Source organism: Onychostruthus taczanowskii, unplaced genomic scaffold (assembly GCF_017590055.1).
Source record: "Onychostruthus taczanowskii isolate IOZ18803 unplaced genomic scaffold, ASM1759005v1 scaffold4, whole genome shotgun sequence".
NCBI classification, from domain to species: domain Eukaryota; kingdom Metazoa; phylum Chordata; class Aves; order Passeriformes; family Passeridae; genus Onychostruthus; species Onychostruthus taczanowskii.
The window spans coordinates 17,204,548-17,226,967 of NW_024501459.1; the positions used below are offsets into that span (position 1 = coordinate 17,204,548).

The window sequence follows — 22,420 nt, forward strand, 5'->3', positions numbered from 1 at the left end:
GTGAGGTCCTGAAGACATAGAGTTTTGTACCTGGGAGGAGGTTGTCCTGACTATGAGCAAACTATTATGTGAAAAAAAAAAATTCAATTTCTGCTGTAGTTTTCTGCAACTCATTGAAAAGCAGTACACAGCTTGAATAAAACAGTATGAATATTCAAATAGTATGAGTTATCTGGTCAACAAAATCACTCACACAGTTTCCTGGACTAAAGGCAGTATTTTTGAGGACAGAGCAAGGTTGTTAATTCAGATCTAAAGACATATTAGACCTGGCGCTGCACTTGAAGAACAATATGTTTAACTGAATATGTTTCATACTTTCAAAATATATATTTTATAACAATATTCTGTATTTCCTCAGTGGTACAGCTCAGCTCCTGTGTTCTTTTACCTTAAGCTTTTACAGAGCACATACCTAATAAAGTCCTCCTTTGTACTGGGACCAGACCAGACTATTAAACAGTAAATATTTTCTGACTAAAGACATGACAGTGTTGAATGAACAACCTTGAGGTGAACTGGGACTGTCAGCTGCCAATGGCTACTTCAGACACAGCACTTCCACAGCTTTGTAAGATCTTGGTATTGTGGATTTATAGAACAGATTCACAATGAAGACATTCCTAACTGCCAAGTTTAACTCTGTGCAGAAGGCTGTAATTGTTTAATAAATAGTCATAGATTTATTGGCATTCACTCTTATTGTTTGGCAGACTTTGAGAGAGAAAAGTAGTGTAAGACATGGGTGTCTCAGACAGCAGACTGACTACATGAGCAGAGGCTTAGAAAGCTGGGACTGTTTAGCCTGTGGAAGAGAAGGGTTAGAGGGATCCTTAATCCATAAATGGGAGGATATTAAGAAGACTTAATCAGAAAATGGGAGGGAAATCAGTGGTTCCCCGGAAAAGGATGAGAGTCAATGGGTGCAAACAAAGGCAAGAAAATCCACGTGAACATAAGGAAACACGTTTTCAATGTCAGAGTAGTCAAACACCTGAGCAAGTTGCTCAGGGAGGTCATGAATTCTCCATCCTTGGAGATAGTCAAAACTCACCTGGCCTTGGTTTTGGTCAGCTGGCTCAGGGTGGCCCCGACTGGGCAGGGGCTTGGACAGGATGACCTCCTGAGCTCCTGCCAACCACAGTCACTGGATGGGTGTGATTAGGGAAAGAATGCTTTCTCCCTAGATAAGCACTCCTGCAAAATATTTATGTTAAGACACAATTCAAAGCTCCTAACTGATCACATAAGTAGCATTGTTCCCGAATGCTAGCCAAAATGCTGTTAGTGAAAAAGTGCGTCGAAAAAATTTTAATTGTTTGATTTCTGTCAACTTCTTCATGCGCGTCTCTCGAGAAACCCGATGGAGCACAGCAGGACGCTGCGGGCCGGGATCCTCCCCGGCCAGCCCCGCAGCGCGGTGTGATTCCCCTCAGGAAGGGCAGCCCCTCACGGGGCCGCGGCGCTGCCTCGCGCCGCTGCGCCGCCTTCCACCGGCCCTGCGCCCGTGCCAGCCGGGGCTGCTCGTGCCAGGCCGGGGCTGCCCGTGCCGGCCGGGGCTCCCCGCCCTCCCCGGGGGAGGCGGCGCAGCCCGCATCCTCCTGCGGGAGCGGGGCCGCGGGGCCGCCTCAGCGCTGGCAGGAGGAAGCGGCACTCTCCTCCCCGCTTCCCTTCCCTCCCCTCCCCTCCGCTTCTCTCCTCCTTTCTGCTCACCCGGCTCGTCCCTCCTCCTTGCCGGTGCTGGCGGCGGCTCCTCCTCCCGCGTGTGACCCGGTGCCGCATGTGAACGGGGAGGAGCAGGGACCGCGCGGTGTGGATCCCACTGTGGCGGAGGCAGGAGGCGGAGCGGGAGCCGGCGTGCGGTGTCTCCCCGCAGCCTCATCGCTGGGCCCCGCCGGCGCTCCCCATGCCCGTGTGGTGCTGCCGCTGCTCCCTGGCCGGTCACTTCAGGTGAGGCGGCGGCGGGGGGCGGTGAGCCGCCGCGGGAGCCGGGCCGCGGGTGGCGGGCGGGGGCGGTGCGGCCAGGACCGGGACACCGGCCGGGCTGCGGCCTCCGCGGGGCTGCGGCGCCGAGCGCGGCGCTGCCGGCCCCGTACGGCCCCGCCGAAGAAGGGGTGACGGCGGCGGGGCCCGGGCGGGCTCGCCGTGACCTTGGGCAGCGCCGAGGCGCAGCCGGGCCGGGGGCAGCCCGCGTCCGCTGATGCTCGGTGTCGCTCCGAGGTTCGCAGCGCTGCACCGCCCGCGATGCCGGCCCTGAGGGGCACCGCTCCGCCCGCTTACCCGAACGAAATCCAACAGTCTGGCAGTGGTAGAGTCTCTTCTCAAAGTGTCAGGTTGAGACCAAATTCATATTCCTTTTATGTAACGAGTTTTCTGTTAACCGCCCATCACAGTCCGATCCTTTATTTCTTTTTTTTTTTCCTTTTTTTTCCCCTGAAAGTGCGCAGTGTATTCTTGCATCTTTCAAAACGGCCACCTAGAAAAGGTACCATTTATTTTAATAACCTGCAACAAATAACGAGTTGTTATCAAATTATTATTATTATTAGCTTTTTCAAATGGGAGGGAAAAAAAAAAGGCAAAACCGTGAAGGCACATTTTTGCATATGTTTAGAATCTGGGCGATTGACAGAATGTAATCCCCCAGGTTATTTGAGTGACCAGTATAAGATAAATCAGGCGCTAGTGTTGGAACTGACTCATCTTATGCCCACTTGCATGTCTGCAGGACTAGAGCTGTAGGTGATTGTGCCAAGTCCCCACCACTGCAAAGCTGTCTACAGTGAGCTTTATCAAGGTAAAAACTGCTGGTACTTGGTGGATTTTAGTGCTGCTCAGAGGTTAGGAAGGTGGTGGCCCCTAATTTCAGATCTTGCTGGTCTGATGTTCTTGCAAAGGAAGAACATGCTGCTGACAGCACTCCTTCATATGCACTGCGTTTTGTGTGCAGGTGTTCTTGTGCAAAGAACGAGAAACTGCACATTGTGTGCAGATGTTCCTGTGCAAAATCACCAATTTGGTAATTTGTGATACACTAAGCTATTATTTTAAGCTTTTATTTTTAAACAATTCTTCTGTAGCCTACAGCTTTGTGCATATATCTCTTAAAAGAAGTTTTGAAATGTTTCTTTTGGTTTTATGTTCCATCAAGCACTGCAAGTATAGTAAAGCCACGCTAAAGCATGCGTGCTCCCCTTAAGCCTGTCTTTCACAAAACATAAGGTAGCATTGCCTTAGTCAACTTTGAGCAAAGGCTGGAAAATAAAACAGTCAACCTGCTCCTTTCTAAAAGCAGAGTTGAAAAAAATCAGTATGATAATTAGATATCCCATCGCTGACTCCTTGTCTTCATCTAACTCATGCTGTGTGGATGTTAGGTGTCTGCAAGAGCTAATGTGCAGCTGTAATCAAACAGTAAGCAATTTCCTTTTTTTTTTTTTTTCTGTTGTACTGCAGGGAATAGTGATATCAAGTACTTTCCAAAATGAATGCAACCTCAGAATAGCTCCCCACCCTTTTTAACAATGCCATCAGAGAGATGTGTTGCAGATTGTGCTACTGCTGTTGTTACTGCACGACTCTGTCTCCAGTTTACTTCAGACTTCCCCATTGAGGAAAGGCTTTTAAAACAGAATCTTGGACGCTGTGGGAGTTGAGGCAGTACATGGTTTACGTGCTTTCTTGAAGTCCCTGGGAATTGGATCAGCGTCTTGCAGTTTTTGATCCTGTGTAGAAAATAATGGCTAAAACACTAGAATAGTTTTAAGATATGCAAAGTCTTAGGAAATAGATAAGAGTACTTATTTATTATTGATAATTAATAATGCTTATAAAGAGAAAAATTTTCAGAAATTTTTCTAAAAAATATCCCCTTCTTGACAGTGGTATTTTTGATTAAAAATTGGTTGTCTTTACTTTACAAAAGACTTGTCAAAATAACTACAGTAACAGACTGTTTTTAATTTTACTCTTTCTAGCTAGACTGATAGTTTGTGTGCTCCTTCAGTGGCCTGGAAAGGTTTCAGAAAGGACTCCTAATTAAACAGAAAACATTATAAGACATGTCTTTGTATTCTAGAAGTACATCTACACGGTGAAGAGTTACAAGAGAAACTTACGTATTTTTCAGAGAAAGAACAGAAAAATCTAGGAAAATGGCCAGTGGTGAAAGCAGTCTGCTGTGCAGGAGCTGACCTGACTACATGGCAATTCCTTCTGTAAAAACTTTTAATAGTGGTAGGGTGGGTTATGTCTAGTGCTTAAAGGGATCACTTCACAAGGATTCATCCTCACACCACTGCCAACTTTAACCAGCCTCAGTTCTCTCTGAATGAAGATTTGTTAAGGTGAAGTCCTGTCTGCTGCTCAGCCAGCAGGAAGGGATATGAACGTTGCTGTTGTACCTTAGCTGCTCCTTCAGGCTTTGTCTGGCCTTGATGTTGTTAATTGGCTAGGCAGTGTGTATCTCCTGATTTGATAAGGATAATGAGGAATGAGTTCTACTGTGTGTGGGATCAAAATAATGCTTGTGGCTATACTTTGGCTTTGTATAAACTGAGATTAGAAATCTGCACTTCTACAGAGCCATCTGTGCCTTTTTGTTATCCTTCTGTAGACTTGCTAGGAGAAAGTAGACTTTTAGAAAATCTTCTGTTAGAAAAGCTGTGCTGAAGAGTAAAATTGTGTAGATTGGATAAAACATATCTGTTTTGGTCTCAATTTCACCAGTTTCGTAGCTTTTTAAGTAAAACATCAAAAGCGACTATTTTTGAAGAGTCTGTTCTGACAACAGTTCACTGTTTCACTTTAGTTTTCTCCCATCTGTCCTTCTTAATTAGAACTTACAGCGGCACTGAAACCGAAGGACAGCTTCTGAATTCCTTTGTTCAGTACTTTGGTGACAGCCTTGGGAGGAAGATTAAAAGAATGCCTTTAATTGAAGAAACCGTTCTGCCTGGGGACTCCCTTCTTACCCTGCCTGTAGTAATAATAGGTGAGTTTTTTTCCCTTTTTAAAGATTCACTGTCAGTGCCATTGCCTTTATCGAACTGCTGCATTAAATAATTTATCAATAAATAAATAATGCTTAGAACCCTTACAGTGAAGATCTTTATTAGAGTAATATAGTTGTTATAATTAACATTATGTTAATTATGTTAAGGGACTTGTTGGTGTATATTTGAATTGAAATTGTGCTTTGAAAAAATCAGCTGTGTTATTTAGCAGCAGATATGGGAGTATTAACAGAAGAACTGTATTGATTCTAGTGTTAATAACATAGGGTTTGATTAATGTGATATATCTATTTCTGTATGCATGGTGTTTGTCAGTGGTACACCAGTAGAAATCTGTGGGGTCATGTGGAAGAGTGAAAAGCTTGGTTAGGTGCTAACCTCTCATTAATAGCCTTTTTCTCTGCTGCATCCATCACTAATATCTAAATATTCTCCCATCTTTTCCAAAGTGAATCCAGCTCAATTTGACTAGTTTAAAATAATAAATTGTAGTCTTGATAGAACACTTAAGGGCTTGTACTTTTAAAATGACAGGGTAACAGAGGGAGAGAGGGAGGAAGCTCCATAGGTACACAACTTAATTGAGAGTGCCAGCATAATGTGTATTGGACCAAGGTTTTTCAACAACAGCTGGTCACCGGCTCATTCTTGCCATGACTTCATGAGGGGATAAAGAAAAGATTTGAAGTAAAGAAGGTTTTCAATAATCTAGTCCAAAGCTGTTGGGACTAGAGCAAGTACCTACCTGTAAACAAGCAAAGATTTTGGAGATTGATGTTGCAACACAATCGTGTTCACAGTGTCTCCACAACTTTGAAAGACTGGTGTTTGTACAGTGCCTGTCCTCAAAGCTCTCTTTGTGGTACTTTAAAATAGTGCTCATGAAGCAGACTTACGTATATGTGACAGACGTGAATCACTTGATGAGTTGTGCATCACAGTTGAAGAGAATGGTGTCCTGGCATTTTGTCAGCCTTAGTATAGGTTTGTCATATGGTTTATGATTCAGTTTTCACTGTTTAGTTTTGCAAATATGTGTTATGCAAATACCTGTGTTCAATACTTACTTTGTCTAGAGCGCCTTTCTGGGTGCTGACACCAAACACAGCTGCCTTGACCACTTCTCCATCATCCAAATGCTTCTTCACAGCTATATTTGAGACACCTTGCAAGCTGATCTTCTCCACTGACAGCCTGTTATTACTGAAGAGCCTTCAAAGGGATCTAAAATGATTTGATAATGTAGTAGAGGAGTATGAAAATAGTTGTCATCGCCCCTGCCCCCTCCATGTATGAACACACTCTGCTGGTTTAGTAACTTGTGTGCAGTGCCCGTGTTGGGAAGAAACAGCTACATTCCATCGGGGTTGAACAATTTCGTGCTGAAACTATTAAGTTTAGAATGTATTCTGTGCTAAACATTTTCATCTTCTGCACTAGTTTTGATCGTTACTATGTGGAATGTTGTCACTTCTTATCCAAATAACAAGGCTGTTACGATACTTGAAGTTGAATATTTGCTTTAAATTTAGACACATAATGTAAAGGTGATTGTGCTACAGTTTGCTGTTGATCAAGAGAAGATTTTGCTGATATTCAAACAAACTTGTAACTGCTTCTTAAATGAACAGGGCCATGGGGTTTCTGATTATATTCATTGCACAACTGAAGTTTGTGTAATAGTCGTATCTCTTAATTGCAGTCAGAGGCCTTATCGGAGGCACTGTGTGTAAATTAAAAACAAAATTTGTCATTTCAAAAAGATTTTTTCTCTTTTTCCCAAGAATTTTCTGAAAAAACCATAGCAAGTCTAATTGCAGACCTTGCAGCTGAACCTTCATCCTGTGTGTTCTTAACAGCATATCCTCAGGGGATTTCCTTTCCCTTGGCTTCAGTCTGCTTAAAGAGTAGGAGCTGGGTATGGATCAACTCTCTGGATGGTCCCACAAAAGTTCAGGGAACTCAGTGGCAGTAATTCACCTTAACATCACAGAATCACTAAGTTGGAAGAGACTATCAAGATCATTGTGTCCAACCCATACCCTAACAACACCTCAACTAAACCATGGCACCAAGTGCCACACCCAGTCTTTTTTTAAACACAACCAGGGATAGTGTGCCCACCTCCCTGGGCAGGCCATTCCAGAAGTTTATCACTCTTTCCATGATATCACTTTTTCCTAATATCCAACCTATATTTCCCTTGGTGCAGCTTATGACTGTGTCCTCTGGTTCTGCCGGTTGCTGCCTGGTGAAAGAGACAAACCCCACCTGACCACAGCCACCTTTCAGGATGCTATAGAGAGTGATAAGGTCACCCCTGAGTCTCCTTTTCTCCAGGCTAAACAACCCCAACTCCGTCAGTCGTTCCTCACAGGGTTTGTGTTCCAAGCCCCTCACCAGCCTCGTTGCCTCCTCTGGACGCGCTCAAGTGTCTCAACGTCCTTCCTAAACTGAGGGGCCCAGAACTGGACACAGCACTCAAGGTGTGGCCTCACCAGTGCTGAGTGCAGGGCAAGAATGACCTCCCTGCTCCTGCTGACCACACTATTGCTGATACAGGCCAGGATGCCATTGGCCTTCTTGGCCACCAGGACACACTGATGGACTTCACCTCAACAAATCTCCATCCAGAGAGAAGTGAGGCTGGTTAAAGTTGGCAGTGGTGTGAAGATGGATCCTTGTGAAGTGATGCCTTTAAGCCCTAGACATAACCCATCCATCCCATCCTCAGTAATCTCCTTGGCCCTTGCCAGTCTTTGTTTGGGTGACATTTGTTACCCATTTAGTTATCCAGTAGGAATGATCTTCAGCATGGCATTCTTGGCTAGGGCAAGCATTTTCCTCTTTCCATTGTGGCTGGGCTTTCTTTATATCCCAGCAGGAAAATAAGCTAGCTGTGCAATTGTAAAAACATCAAAAATTCAAGTTATAATTCTAAAAATAGTTAAGAATTTACTCAGTCATGGAAATGCTTGTGAACTACTGGTATGATTAAAGTGCTTTCATCATTTTATTTGATTTTGTTATGGATAGTTTCTCTGTATAGCTACAGTTCTCTCTCACATCTGTCTCATGGCGAATGGGTGACAGGAGGGGCTTGCATCTTCTTTAAGCTTTAAATTCCTGGACTGAAGCACGTCCACCTATCTTATGTTGATCTTTTTGTGGGAGGGCAGAACAGTGTGAGAGTAAGGAAGAACTTTTTCACTCTCTTTAGATTATTTTCTTGTAGACTATGGCTGTGACCAGTCTATGTGCACAGCATTGTAATAAAGTATGGGATATTCTGCCGCTGGGGACCAGGTGAGTATAGCCTGGTGAAAGAGGAAAAAGAGATTCAATATTTGAAGAAACTGGGAGTGAACAGGACCTCAGCAAAGTAATGAGGGATTTAGAACTGAGGAATCAGAAAAGGGAGAAGAGACAGGCATTGGAGAAGTGGGATTGTTAACAGGTGATGAAAATAGTGTGTGCAAAGGTGATGGGGAAAAGTAAGTGACCTGTGAACTCTTGACATCAAGAGATGAAACGGTTTAGAAGTAAGAACAAACATCCAACAATGCCTGCTATATTAAAGTAAGAATAAATTAGTAACTTAAACCCAGAATTTGCATAGTGTGTGCTAAATACCATGTGTGGAAACAAAGACAAAGTACTGACAGCTGGCTCATTAGGAGAGCACTGTGCTTTTCATTCAGTTAATGAGTAAGAGGAGCTATAGAAATAACAACACATAGCCACATATTTAATTTTTTTTATCACAGCACATATTTTCTGATTTAGCTTTCTGTAACTTTTGGTGTCTGACTTTGCGACATGAATGTTACTTCTGTATTTGCTTGTGATAAATATGGTCCCCTGCTTTGTTTAATACGAGTCAAATAAATAGAAATTTTTACCTTATGGTAATATTTTGGTCCCATCTATCTCATATTTTTAAAAACATTTTAAAAATAACTTTCTATTAAAATTGCAGCAGTACACATATACAAATTGAAAATGCTACAAAACAAATAAAGGTGTTTGATTTCTTACTCTTCCTGAGCATGAACGGGGCCTTATGTGAGTTTCTTGTACTTTACCACTTACCCACAGGAGGTCTGTGGTCATTTACCTTTTATGTTGCTGTTTTACAGTGTCTAACTTCTCATCTGACTTTCAGTCTTAAGCTTTCTGCTTGTGTCTTCCCTTTATTTTATGGACAGACCTGAAGAGCATGTAATCCAGATTGTCTTTGTGCTCTGTGTTGTACAGTGCCTGTGGGAATGCAAAGTTGTAAGATGGCAATAATATTCAGCTGTCACTGTGACAGGCAGACCATTATCTGTCAGGCCATTTTCACACAGTAGTGAATGTGACATAGTAAATTAGGGAACTTCTTTATATGCATTTTGCTTCCTGGTATAAAAGTCACACATTTGTTTCTCTTTAACTGAAAAAAATTTTGCACTGTTTATTTGGAGGATGGTCCTATAAAAAGCTCTATTTTACTGCAAAGTTTATAAGCTGCTTTGAAATCAAGACACTCTGGCATTATACCACTTCAGTATTATTTTGTTGCTGTATATTTACTGATTAACAAACTGTAGATTATAAACATTTTTACTAAAGCAGTAAATTTCTACTTTAATAGGAAATGGACCTTCAGGAATTTGCCTTTCTTACCTGCTCTCTGGATACAGGCCATATTTGTCTCCTGAAGCTATACACCCAAACCCCATTCTACATACAAAATTAGAAGAAGCTCGACATCTTTCCATTGTTGACCAAGTAAGCTTTGGTTACCTTCTTGTCTAGCTCTTTTTCTACTGCAAGCATTAGTGCATTAATAAGTTATTTTGTTATTCTGTTAATTTAAATAGAATCAACTCATGACCGTTAGATCCAAACCTGGGCTGTGTAGTGTTGTTTGTGGCTCTTGAAGGCTTTTAGTTTGTGGTGGTTTTTGGTTTTACAGTCTGCTCTTTGTTGTGTTCTTACTACTTGCCAGGAGTGTCTAAAGCCTGACTTGGCCAGTGGCTGATGCAGGAATTCCAGTTGTCATGTCCTGGGATGTTTGGGCACTATCACCAAGGAACACGTGCTACTAACATACATAAAGTACACATAGTTCAAGTTAAAATATTCTTAAATACTCCAATTCTTACTATGATTTCATTTTTAGTTGTACTGGGGACATATATCATCTATAAACACAATCCATTTTTCTTTTTGGAACAGTATGCATCCTTCAGTGTTTGTGTTGTATTGACAGTTGCACTTGTGCTGTAGTTGTTACCCATGTATATGTCAAATTTTTGTCTGATTTGATTAGTTAAATCTTCTCCAGCATTTTTCTTTCCACTTGTCCATTGGTTTGCCATGGTTTAGCACTGTTTTCCACTCGCCTCACTGTACTTCCTGGTGGATTATTGACAATGTTTTCACTGTATTGCCTTTAAATACAAACATGGATTTATATTTGTAGGGGGAAAATAGGAGTTTGTTTGGCTTTGGATTTTGGAGGGTGTTTTTGTTTCAGTGCTGTGCTACTTGCACGTGATGTTTACACTAGATCTCAAGGGCTTTTTCTTTTGCAGGAGAGTAAGTTGCCTAAGTTTTGGCTAGAGATGTTTCATGTACTTCATCCTCTCCCAACCCCCTGATACTTTGACTAATTAGGAAGCTAAGCTGTACTGTCAGCAAATTTTTGTCAGCAAAAATTGGTCTTATGTCCAGTTCTTTCTTCAAATCTCTATTTTCTCTTCAAATATTTCCTAATTTATATTTTTTTTCAATTATTAGAACAAGACTGGTTAATACATGATGAAATGTGAACTTTACAAAATTCTAGAAATTTTTCTCAACATTAACTGGTGTGTAAAATAATCCTAGTTTTACTTTTTAAAAATAATGCTTATTTTATCTTCATTATTTTAATATATAATACAGTTAGTGCTGAAACAAGCCAAGAGCTGTCAAAAGAGCCTTTTATACTTTATGTTTAAAGTTTAATGGTTTTAGATTCCAATTTTGCTTTATCAAAATGGGGCTCCTAGAAATATTAGCAGTCCTTTGTTAAAAGCAGTCTGCTGTCTATAAATGCAGTTGTTACTAAGTTGCTCTGATCTCTATTTGTCCACATACTTCTTTGTTCTACAAATACTGAACTTGCCCCAGAATTACTGTTATTAATATGTAATTTTAAAATGAGTGAGATGTACTATTCAGAGTTACAAAGAACTGAATCATAGCAATTATTTCTGAAAAGTGTTTTGATTGACTCTCTACATTAAATACCTTTACCTAAAATGCAATTTGAATTGTGTTTTCTGTTGCAATTCAACTTCTGCACATCAGAATAGCATGATGACATTAAAAGTTTAAAATTTGTCATGCTTCAGGATCTGGAGTACCTGTCAGAAGGCCTGGAAGGACGCTCCTCAAACCCAGTTGCAGTGCTTTTTGATACCTTGCTTCACCCGGATGCTGACTTTGGCTATGACTACCCGCCTGTTCTGCACTGGAAGTTAGAGCAACATAATTATATTCCCCACATAGTGCTTGGAAAAGGACCACCTGGCGGGGCTTGGCATGTGAGTAAGAATTTCATCTCGCTCCTAGAGTAACTTGATTACTCTGTGTTTTGGGATTTTTCTTGCTGCCTTACTCTAGGGCTGTTTTAGATGGTAGTGTCAGTTGCAGTTTCAGTGGCTCATTAGCAAAGCCCAAGTAAGTGGGAGCCATGAGAAGGGAAGGAAGAAGTTGCCCTTTACTTGGGTGTTTGCAACCATGAGTGCTGTCTTATATTACCCATTTTTTTGTTAGTTCACATTTAATGAATTATAAATGAAGAGTATTTTCTATAACTTTTTTTTTCTTGTCTGCATTGTTTCCAGGTGCTTTTGTACAGTCTTAAATTTTGGTGTCTTTATATGATGCTGCTTTCACATGTGTTGTGTTTCCTTCCTCTTTTGTATTTAAAATTACTTGCTTTTAGTTTCCCTTTCACATGCTCTCTCTTCACCTTCTTTATTAGCTCATGTGGTTGCTTATTATCTAAGTGTAACACAGAAATAGTTCTTCAGTTCTTCATTTAATGTCCTGGTTTTATGTTGTGTTCTGGTATTTGTTGCTCTAAATGAGTACAATGAGAAGAGCTTCGCTGGTTTTTACATTTGAATTTTTTTTTTTTTTTGAAATTTACATTTTACATTTGAATTGAAATTTGAATTTGAAATGTGTCTGATCATGCATCTTCATATTTTCTCCATAGTCCATGGAGGGCTCTATGCTAACCATCAGTTTTGGAGACTGGATGGAATTGCCTGGCCTCAGCTTCAAGGAGTGGGCAGCTAGCAAACGCAGGTAAAGATACTGCAGAATCTACTTGGGAATCCTAGTGGCTATAAAAATCCAGATACCTGGAAAGAACTCAAACTTTACTGTTCACAGGACAGTTTCTTGTGTAGTTTATTAAATTGCCTGATGGCACTGGAAATTCTTCTGCTGTGTGTATTCTGGTGGAAAAAACCTTGACAATGGTCAGGCAGAATAATTGCTGGTGAGTGCATTGAAAGCAAACGTACAGGCAGCAGTGTGTTCCAGCAGCATTTCAGAAAGAGGCACTTGCTGAAAGCAGTTCTGATCAGAGGTGAGGGAAGATGGAGGAAGGAATTTGAAATCCACTGAAGGAGGTATTGCAAGTTCCTCTTTCAACACCCATGCAGCTGAAGTTGCTGCGCACACAGGCTTTCTTGCAATTCAGGAAGGTAAATATTTCAGCATTTGCTTGTACAGGCAAAGCTGCAGCACCTGAAATCTATGAATTTTAATTTTAAGAGAATAATTCAGTATTTCTTTGTTAATTTGTAGCAATAAGTTTCTTGAAAAAACTTGAGAAGAAAAGTTAATCTTGTGCAAGCTCACTGGTTTTACTTCAGTTCATAAAGGTCTGTGTCAGCAGATCGACCTAGGAACACTCTACATGAGCTTTTTCTAAAATTTTAATTTTTTTGACTTTGTTCTAGCAAAATTAAAGGAAGCTGGTTTTGTACCATGTATAGGAAAAGAAGAAGTACAGTTACTTGAGCATATGTCTTTAAGGGCAGACTGTTATTCATTTCAGGACAACCCTTGAAGTGAGGAAGTTGTAGCTTTGTTCTTTAATCCTTTTCTTAGATAACCACAGCAATCTTGCCTCCTTCCCTATCTGAAATCTCATAAGCTGCTTATTATCTGAAGCTATGTATTATGGTTTTCAACAATGCTAAAACCAGAAGTGCTGACCTGTTATACTACAATTAAATGAGTTTATTTAAAAGAACTGATGATAATGTAAAATTCTAGTTCTGTAGAACAGTTTCCTAAGTTTCCTTGCAAGAGGTGTCACACTGTCACATTATTCTCTTCCAATAAATATCTCATGAGGATTTCCAGAGTAGTAACCTGAGCATTTAAAAGAACATGTACTGCATTGTTAGTCTAAGAAAATGAGTAGCCTGATTACTTGTAAATATGATTTTAAGTGCAATTTAGTGGCAATTTTCATGTTCACTACAGTTTGTTTTGCCCTTTTCCTAGAGCTTACTTCTAAAGAAGCAGCAAAATTCATGCAACTGTTCCAAATAATTACACTGTCAGCTAATTTTCTTATAAATAAGACTGCTATAATAATGAGAAAAGCACAGATGTAATAGCAGGGTTGCAGTGCAAAAATGGTTTTTATTGAACACTTGAACCTTACAATCCTGTTTACATAGTTGCATTAACACTCTGTGTCATGTTTGCTTTGCTCATTCAGGTGACATGGGACTACTTCATTTGATACTTAGTGAACTTAACCATACCCAAGGGAGAGGTCTTTTGTAAATCATAATGAATACTTGGTTCCAGTAACATATTGAACCTAGAGTTTCAAAATTAGCACTTAACTATGACATTTAATTAATTGGATCGTAAGTAAGTGTATTCTCATTGGGTACAAGTTTAACCAGTACTGTATTATTGATAGTTGTGATGTTAAACTTTGTAAAACACTTCCATGTGGAGCTGCTGTGATACTCCAGAGTTTTGTTACACCTTATTTGTTAATCACCATAGCAATTTACATTGTTTAAACATTTAAAACTATGTTTAAAAAGTTAGTTGGTCTTGTGTATCAGGAAACAAGAGAACAAATAAATCAAATGCCTAAAGATGCTGAACTCAGTGTCATTTACACTGAGCAGATTCAGTCCTCATGAGCTTGGCCTGTCATGTGGTATATCATATCTGATATTCAAATTACCAATAAGGTCTGTTTATTAACCAGAACCATTCAATTTTCTTTCAGAAATATAAAGAGTGATCGAGTAATGCCAGAGGAAATAGCTTGTTATTATAAACACTATGTTAAAGTCATGGGCCTCCAAAAGAATTTCAGAGACAATGTTTACATAACATCAGTGTCCAGGCTTTACCGAGAAAAGGATGATGAAGGTAGAAGTCACCAAAATGAAGATATTTCCACACAGCATTTGGAAGTGGAAGATGGACAGAAATCACTTATTAAGAGAAACTGGGAAGTCAGAGGTTATCAGCGAGCAGCAGACGGCTCTCATGTGCCCTTCTGCCTCTTTGCTGAGAATGTGGCTCTTGCAACTGGAACCTTTGATTCTCCTGGCCGACTGCAAGTTGAAGGAGAAGACTTTCCTTTTGTCCTCCATTCCATGTCTGACTTCGGAGCTGCAATCAGCAAAGGAAAGTTACGTGGGAAGGCAGACCCTGTGTTGATTGTGGGTGCTGGACTGACAGCAGCTGATGCAGTACTATGTGCCTATAACAACAACATCCCGGTAGTCCATGTGTTTCGTAGAAGAGTTACCGACACAAGCCTAATTTTCAAACAGTTACCTAAAAAGCTTTACCCTGAGTACCATAAGGTCTATCACATGATGTGTACTCAGTCTCATACCGTGGACTCTAACCAACGTTCTGCTTACACCAGTTTCCCTGAACACAAGGTACTTTCCTTCAAGCCTGAGATGAAATGTGTTCTTCAGAGTGCCTCCGGACTGAAGAAAATTTTGAAGTTTTCTGTAGCATTAGTTCTGATAGGTTCTCACCCAAATCTTTTCTTTTTAAAGGACCAAGGACATAGCATAGGTCATCACTCTAATCAGCCCATCACGTGCAAGGGGAATCCTATAGAGATTGATCCATACACTTACGAATGCACTAAAGAAGCCAACCTCTTTGCTTTAGGGCCTCTGGTGGGAGACAACTTCGTACGGTTTTTAAAAGGAGGTGCACTGGGCATTGCACGATGCTTGGCAATAAGACAAAAGAAGAAACATGAATTGATTGAAAGTGGGGATGGGGGAGGTGAGGGGGTACCATAAATGAGACATTAGACATTCTCACATCCGGGATTACAGATGTAGTCTTAACATAAAACTCACTGGCAGCAAAAGTTGATAGCAGTCACATTTCTGTTGTGTACAAGTAACCTGCGCTTGTATTGCTTGGTAAAGGATGCTGATATTACAATACTTCACTCTTTAAAAATACAAAAAAATTGATCTGCTATTTCAACTGATCTCAACTGGAATTGCTTCCAGATAAACAGAAAATGAGACTAACTTATCTTGGCCTGCCTGTCTGTCATCTCTTGCTCAGCTATAAGAGCAGACTTTGTCTGTGAAAGGCAATGCCTACCAGAGTGGTTTTACGTTTTAGTGTCAAATGTGACAAGAATACTCTTACCATGAAATTGAAATAACTTCTAAAAGCAGAAAGCTTCTTTGGTACAAAGTGATTCTTTGTCCCAAAGCAAATTTGGAGCCTTCTGCTTGAAACAAGGATTTTATTTATATGCCACAGTAATACTTGGAATGAGCACTTAGAAAAATGGTTTCTATAAGAAGGACTTCTGTAAGCAAGAAGTATTCCTCAACGGTTTTAAATTATCCTGGTAATCGGAATAAAAGAATAAGCATTCCCATTTAATCTTTAACGTTTTGACACAATCCATTAATGTTTCTTCACACTATGCCTAGACATGGGTGAGTGCACAAAGACTAACATGAGATGTTCCCCTACAGTGATATATGTACATTTCTGAGAACATGCGTTAACATGAACAATAAAGTACTGATGTAAGTGCTCTTATTACAGTGTCAATATCGTGAATATCTAGTGTACTACTGAAAAATTAGGTACATGAGAAAATTAAGGGGTTTTTGCTTCCAAGCTCAGGAAGACTGAAAGGGATCATTTGGCTGATGAAGGTGGGGTGGGTGATAGATATTCTCATCTCTCATTTGACCAAAAATTGGTTCTCTTTTTTTTTCTAGAGCAGCACATGATAGTAAAATATTTTAGCCTGCAGTTTTTGAAACTTAAGAAAGGCCTATATCTTACAGACAGCTAAAAAAGAAACCAATCTCAAACATTCCTTTAAATCTTAAAGCTTCTAATGAAAGACAAAGACTTAACTTGTGCCTACCTCTGAATCCAAGTTTCATCTTTCCATTCCATAATGTAAGACTTAGATATCATTTGTTGGGGTTTACAGTAGTTAGTTCAACTAAACACACTGGTAAGTTATGTACGGTCGTGAGGTTAAGTTAGGAAAGTGAACTCCCAGAACTCTCAATAGACAAATATAATCGGTTTTAACTGGTTTTTTACCAAATGTTTTAATTAATTGCAAAAGGTGTTATTTTTCTGTTTGGGGTTTTTTGTGTTAAAGAATGCTGTGTTAATTTCAAGTATTCTGTTTGCATGATTAAAAATCTCCATATTGAACTTCAGCAGATTTTAGAAAGGAAGTTAGGCTTTGTGAAACTGCTAGTGGTTGCTGGTTTCCCAAATGTCTTAAACTTTCATAAATGGTAGACAGCTATATTCAATAAATGCCTGTTTTCTGTGCCTACTAAATTACAGGGTTCTGTGGCTACTGCAGATCTTTATGCATTGAGTAAGTTACTCAGAATTTGGATGTAGAAGTTGAAAAGGTAAAGGATGCAAGGTTAAAATTAATATTTTCAATGGAAGTCCAAAATAATTTATGAAATTATGCTACTACTAATAATAAATTTTAGTCTAGAGCCACTTAACAGCCTAAAAACAAACACATGAGCATATCTATCAATTTCTGCATTGCCCTCTTGGTTGGCTTTAGCCATACATTGTCAGTACTTTCTTATAGTTAAGGTACTTTCTTATACTGATATTGAGCTGATTTTAAGTCTATTGAAATCTAGGCTTGTTTTCTTCATATTTTAACTGAGATTCTACAATTTGCCTTCTCTGGAAGAAACTCTGTATATAGGAACCAATTCTAAACCTGTGATACCTAATAATTTTAACTGTTACATGTCCTAAATACTTGATTATAGAATTTTATTGCAGTTTAGTTATTGGGAATACATCTGCACTGTTACTAAATTCCTGCAGTTTTATATCAATATAAATGTCCAAATACCACACGTGGCATGTTACTGCTTTTTCATTTGTCACAGGAGACCTTTAAAATGGCAGCAAAAAAAAATATTTACTTAGCAGTTAATTTGCAAGATGGGGAAAAAACCTTCAGGCCTTTTTTTAGCCTCAGCTGCTACAGCTACTCACAAGCTTTGTGTGTTGTAGTGACAATTTTGTAGCAGAGATCTTTGACCTATCCGTATTCAAGTATCTTTCACTGCAATCTTACAGCACCTTGAGGTTTAACTGCTATTTTTTTTCATCAATTTCACCAGTATTTTTGAGATAAAAGGTTGTGAGACCCCCTAGTTGGGCAGAGAAATCTCAGTGGTCATGCTTATTAAGCCAGTGTAAAAATTCTTTTTTCAACCAAAGCTTTGCTAAAAGATCATCTTGTGTCTTTTAGGATTTGCTAGATTTCAAGTTGTAGCTGGACTTTTATTTTCGCCTTTCTGATTTTGAGAGAAATTTCTATTTCTCTCCTTTTTAGTATATTGAGGAACTAGGTGATAGAAAAGTTCAGGCTTTGCCTTAAGATAGTTTTACCTACTGCATTTATTGCGAATTAGATGTTGGCACTGAATATTTGTCTTTTGGGGAAACAACTTGTTTCTCAGATTTAAAAAAAACAACAAGCATTTGAATTTCCTGTGTAATATAATAATTTACAGAAGGGAGACTGTTTCTTTCAGCTCTTCTTTCATTGAGAAGAATAAACTTTTAAACATTGTGTATTTTAAAAGGGTACTTAGTACTTAAGATTTATCATGAAAATGCAGACAGGAAGAATGTAATTTTTAGCTGAAGTAAGTTAATTTGGATTACAGATTTTTTAAAGCTGTGTTAACCCATACTGTATATTTTCTAATAGGCTAGTGGAAAAACAGCTTTTACACTTGGATTTGGTTCTTAATGTTGTGAATGTGTCTTCCAGTTAAATTATTGCTAAGAGTATTTCAAGTAGTGTCCAGATGCTGAACTGGGAGTAAGATTTCTCCTACTACATGTTCCTAACAATCTGACTCTTTCCAGAATCTCTGCTGACTGAATTGTACTTAAAACTTTCCACAAAGGAGCAAGCCTGAGTTTCACCCAAGTGAGTAAAGAACCCTTTCTTCAAGTAATCCAGAAAGTGGTGACAAGAACACTGGATTCTTTTGTCTCTCAGGAAAGTGCTTTGTCTTGGAGTAGAAGCCTGAGCTTGCCAGTGACTGCATGAGAAGAGTGGCTCCCAGGAACAGTGGTTATGCACTGAGAAAGGGACACCAAAGTATCCCACAGCTCCAGGTCCCTTGTCCTCAGCACTTAGGGAATTCTTGTATATTACTTCTGGCCTGGTGGATGTAGGCAACTTCTTTTTAATAATTTCATAGAGTGATGTTTGCATAATGAAAAATACTAATTTTGTAGAAGGAGGTGGCTATAGCTTCTTTCACAGCTCAAGAACTGAAAAGAAGGCTAGAGCCAGAAGTCCAGAGTATTTACTCAAAGCTGGAGGAAATCAAACTAAAACCTAAACTTTTAGACAGACCTGCGTACCCTGTTGAAAGGAAATACCATTTTTAGGCCAAATGCTCTTAAAAGAGAATGAAAGGGAGTAAAATTTGCAAACTTGTGGTGAGTCTTCACTGCTGACAAGTGATGACCAGTGAGGGCTGATGGGAGGAAAGCTGTGCAGAACGTGTGCAGTGTGAAGCGCAGACGTACAGGTGCTGAAGTGTCAGTAGGCTGGGGGTGTCCCATCCTCCTGGGGGAGATGGGGGCTGTGACAAGAGCTCTGCACGGGAGCTGTTCATCCAACACCCGGCCGGGGATTTGTAACTGGCCGTTAACTCAAGTGCACGCAATGCAATGTGTGTGAAATTGTCTTTGCTGACGAAGCTGTAGGACTGATCAGCGACGTGGGGTGCCAAGAAATAAGGCTTTGGTACTCTGCTACCATAGTTTCTACTTCTGAAAAGCAAGGGGGTATCTTTTTGTAATAGCAGGATCTTGACAGTGCTCCCAGACATTTCTAAACAGGAAGAGGTAGCACACATATGCTTTAAAGGCAGCTGATTTTATTACTGTCCATATAGTGATGTGTTAATTTTGAGTAAGTTCGGGAACCAAAAATGCCAAAAGGTTTATACTGTTACATCTTAATTTAGACAATGCATTAGAATCTTGCAATAACAGTCATAATTTTGGGGTTCTTTTAGAGTGAGAGCAAGACAGGAACACTCCATAGACGTGAGAACTTGTTGTATAAATATTTTCCCCATTTTCCCTTGCCCAACCTGAAAGAAAACTTTTTGAAATAACTATAGCAGTTGATTTTACCTAGCAAAAAGAATGGAAATTGACGCATCTTTGACAGAAAAAGAAAGGCTTTGATGACATTAGAGGTACAAACCTGAAGTAAGGAATTATAAACAGCTCTTTTTCTGAAACAGTGTACTTTTGGGAATATGGTATACTGGGAGTTTCAGTTTTAATTTCTTTTTGAAGCTTGAATTACAACGAGAAGTGTGTGGTCAAGGATGAATTTGGTGTAAGGAACAAGGATTATAAGCAGGCGGGAAAGCATTTCTAGTGTTATTTAGTAGCTACAGTGAATCTAAGTGCTGTTCTAAAGATGGTTTTGTCTATAGACACTAGAACATTTCAGCTCAAGCATACCTTGAGTTCATATTATACCTGTCTGCATGTTAGGTCATTTTTCTAACTGAAAATTTCTACTTTCAGGACTTTATAAACCAACTCTTAAAACCTATATGTAATCAGTAGTCATCAAAACCAGGAAACAACTTGCTCTGAAGGCTCAGTAACTCTTAATTTGCATCTCCCTCCTCCATCTCTTTATTATGAGCAATGTGTAAGTACCAGCCTACAGTGAATGCTTCAATAAACTAAAATTGAGCTTTATGTCCCTAGACACCCTCTGGAGACTTACATCACAGCATAAAGAAAATTAATTATGTTTGCTGTGTATTCCCAAAATACTATAGAATCCTGGCATTTCTAGTTTGTTAATTAACTAGATATATGAATATTTTTCATCAGTTTGCATGCTAGGACCAGCTGCTATGTGAACAGTGAGCTATTGTTCAAGAACTGATCCTGCTACCTTACATCTCCTTGGCACAATTTACTGAGTCAGTACTCTGACCTTGCCCATTTCTGTTAGACCTGTTATGCTGGAATTCCAGTTTGAATTTATATAAAGGACTATATTAATCTACCTATGTTTGCTCACATAAAACGCACCTGGACTTGGAGATACTGTGTAAATATCATTTCTTTGTGTGTGGCAGTGTCTGTTTTCATCTTTCACTGGAGTATGCTTGCATCATACTTTTTTTTTTTTTTTTTTTTTTTTTTAAGATGAGCAGTATAAACATGTACAGAACATTTTCGGTAAGCAATTTGTGAGCAAAACTTCTCTTTTGCTCTCTTTTTTAATAATCAAGACGATAAATACTCCTGTGGTTGCATGCTAGGCTTGTTTAATCTTAATCTGTGAAAACTGATTATAGACTGAAGGCAAAATAATTAAAGTACTGTCACCTAGAAGTCAGTTATTTTGCTTTTGAGAAGTAGGGAACTCAAGTCAAATGAAAGATCAAAAGCGGAGGAAAAGAGAGCTTCAGTGTTCAGAAGGAGGGAGAAGGTGTTTTGCATGGATCTGGCACTGAAACCAATGACTGACAGAGGTTCCAGTAGTAAAAGCTGCAGCAGAGCAGTATGGGCAGAGTGCTAAAGCAAGTGGTAGACAGAGCTGCTAGTCAGGGATATCTGATATTGTGTAGCATTTTTGTAACTATCTCACTGGAATGTGATGATGATGGTGATCAAAGTTTGCAAGAGGAAGAGGGAGGAATAATGGTAAGGAAGAGGGTTCATTTTTTTTTGGCACATTTGGCTTGAATTCTAAGGAGATACCAAAACAACATAATCACAGTTGGGATTTGAAAAATCAAGCAAAAATCAGTTTGGGAATTTGTGACTCAAACCAGATGTGGCCAAATGTGACTGACAATTGATTCAAGAAATGGAAAAAAACAAGAAGGTGCAAGACTCCCTCCAGTTTTATGGGAGAGGAAGAGACAGGACTGAGAAATCATTTGTATAACATGGACTGGAGCAAGATGGGTGAGTGGGTTAGAGGTAGGTCTACATTAGAAGCTTCAGCTAATCAGTTAGGATTCGGTCTCAGTTAGGATTTAATATGGAATAGAGCCTATCACACATCAGGAATGAAGGCAAGGAAGGGACTTGGCATTTCAGAGGAAGGTGATGGGGAGGTGGCTGGATGGAGGAACTCAAGCTGACTGCAGTTTCCACATATAGGAACTGGTGCTATGACAAAGGAGAGGCCAGCCCTGACGCACAACCGCCACCATTCTGGGAGAAGATGGGGGAGTTAAGGGTAGGAGAAAAAAGGACAGACTCATAGATGTGAATGGACAGAAATAGAAATCACACTTAACAGTGCAAATATCTTGGTAGTCTTCTCTGAAAAAACCCAAACCTGTGGCTTCCCCAGCTGATGTAGAAAGTGGGAAGTCAGCTGAGATTGGTGTGAGTTAAACTGAAAATTAAACATGTTTTTATGCAGGGATACAGCACCTATCCACAGTTTTAATAGTATCTAGAATGATTCAACCTGCTTTAAACTGTTTTCATCAGCTAAGCTGCTGAATGCAAGACTGTATGTTAAGAGCCTTGCTAATAAAAAGTTTATTTAGTTTATATATTGTGTGCATCTCCTTCCTGTAAGCAGTGTGAACAAAATTATTAAATGTTACAAAAAAAACACATTCCAGACAAACCCTCAAACTCTGTTACACACAAAAAAATGTAACAAGATCTGAACAGTCAGTACATCTCCTTCAGAAAGAATTTCAACTGCTTAAGAATTGCTTAAGTCTTTTCAAAAGTGTTTGGTGGATAAGATTTGATGTGCCCTGATG

The 22,420-nt window shown here is 39.6% G+C and overlaps 1 protein-coding gene across 1 annotated transcript; it reads left to right on the forward strand.

Moving 5' to 3' along the window:
- The first annotated feature begins 1,654 nt into the window (after nucleotides 1–1,654).
- On the forward strand, nucleotides 1,655–16,145 carry OSGIN2 (oxidative stress induced growth inhibitor family member 2). Its single transcript, XM_041413076.1, has 6 exons — nucleotides 1,655–1,950; nucleotides 4,839–4,993; nucleotides 9,652–9,788; nucleotides 11,402–11,593; nucleotides 12,274–12,365; nucleotides 14,332–16,145. The coding sequence occupies exons 1-6, from the start codon at nucleotides 1,907–1,909 to the stop codon at nucleotides 15,377–15,379; spliced, it is 1,668 nt and encodes a 555-aa protein (XP_041269010.1). The 5' UTR covers nucleotides 1,655–1,906; the 3' UTR covers nucleotides 15,380–16,145.
- Nucleotides 16,146–22,420: the final 6,275 nt, after the last annotated feature.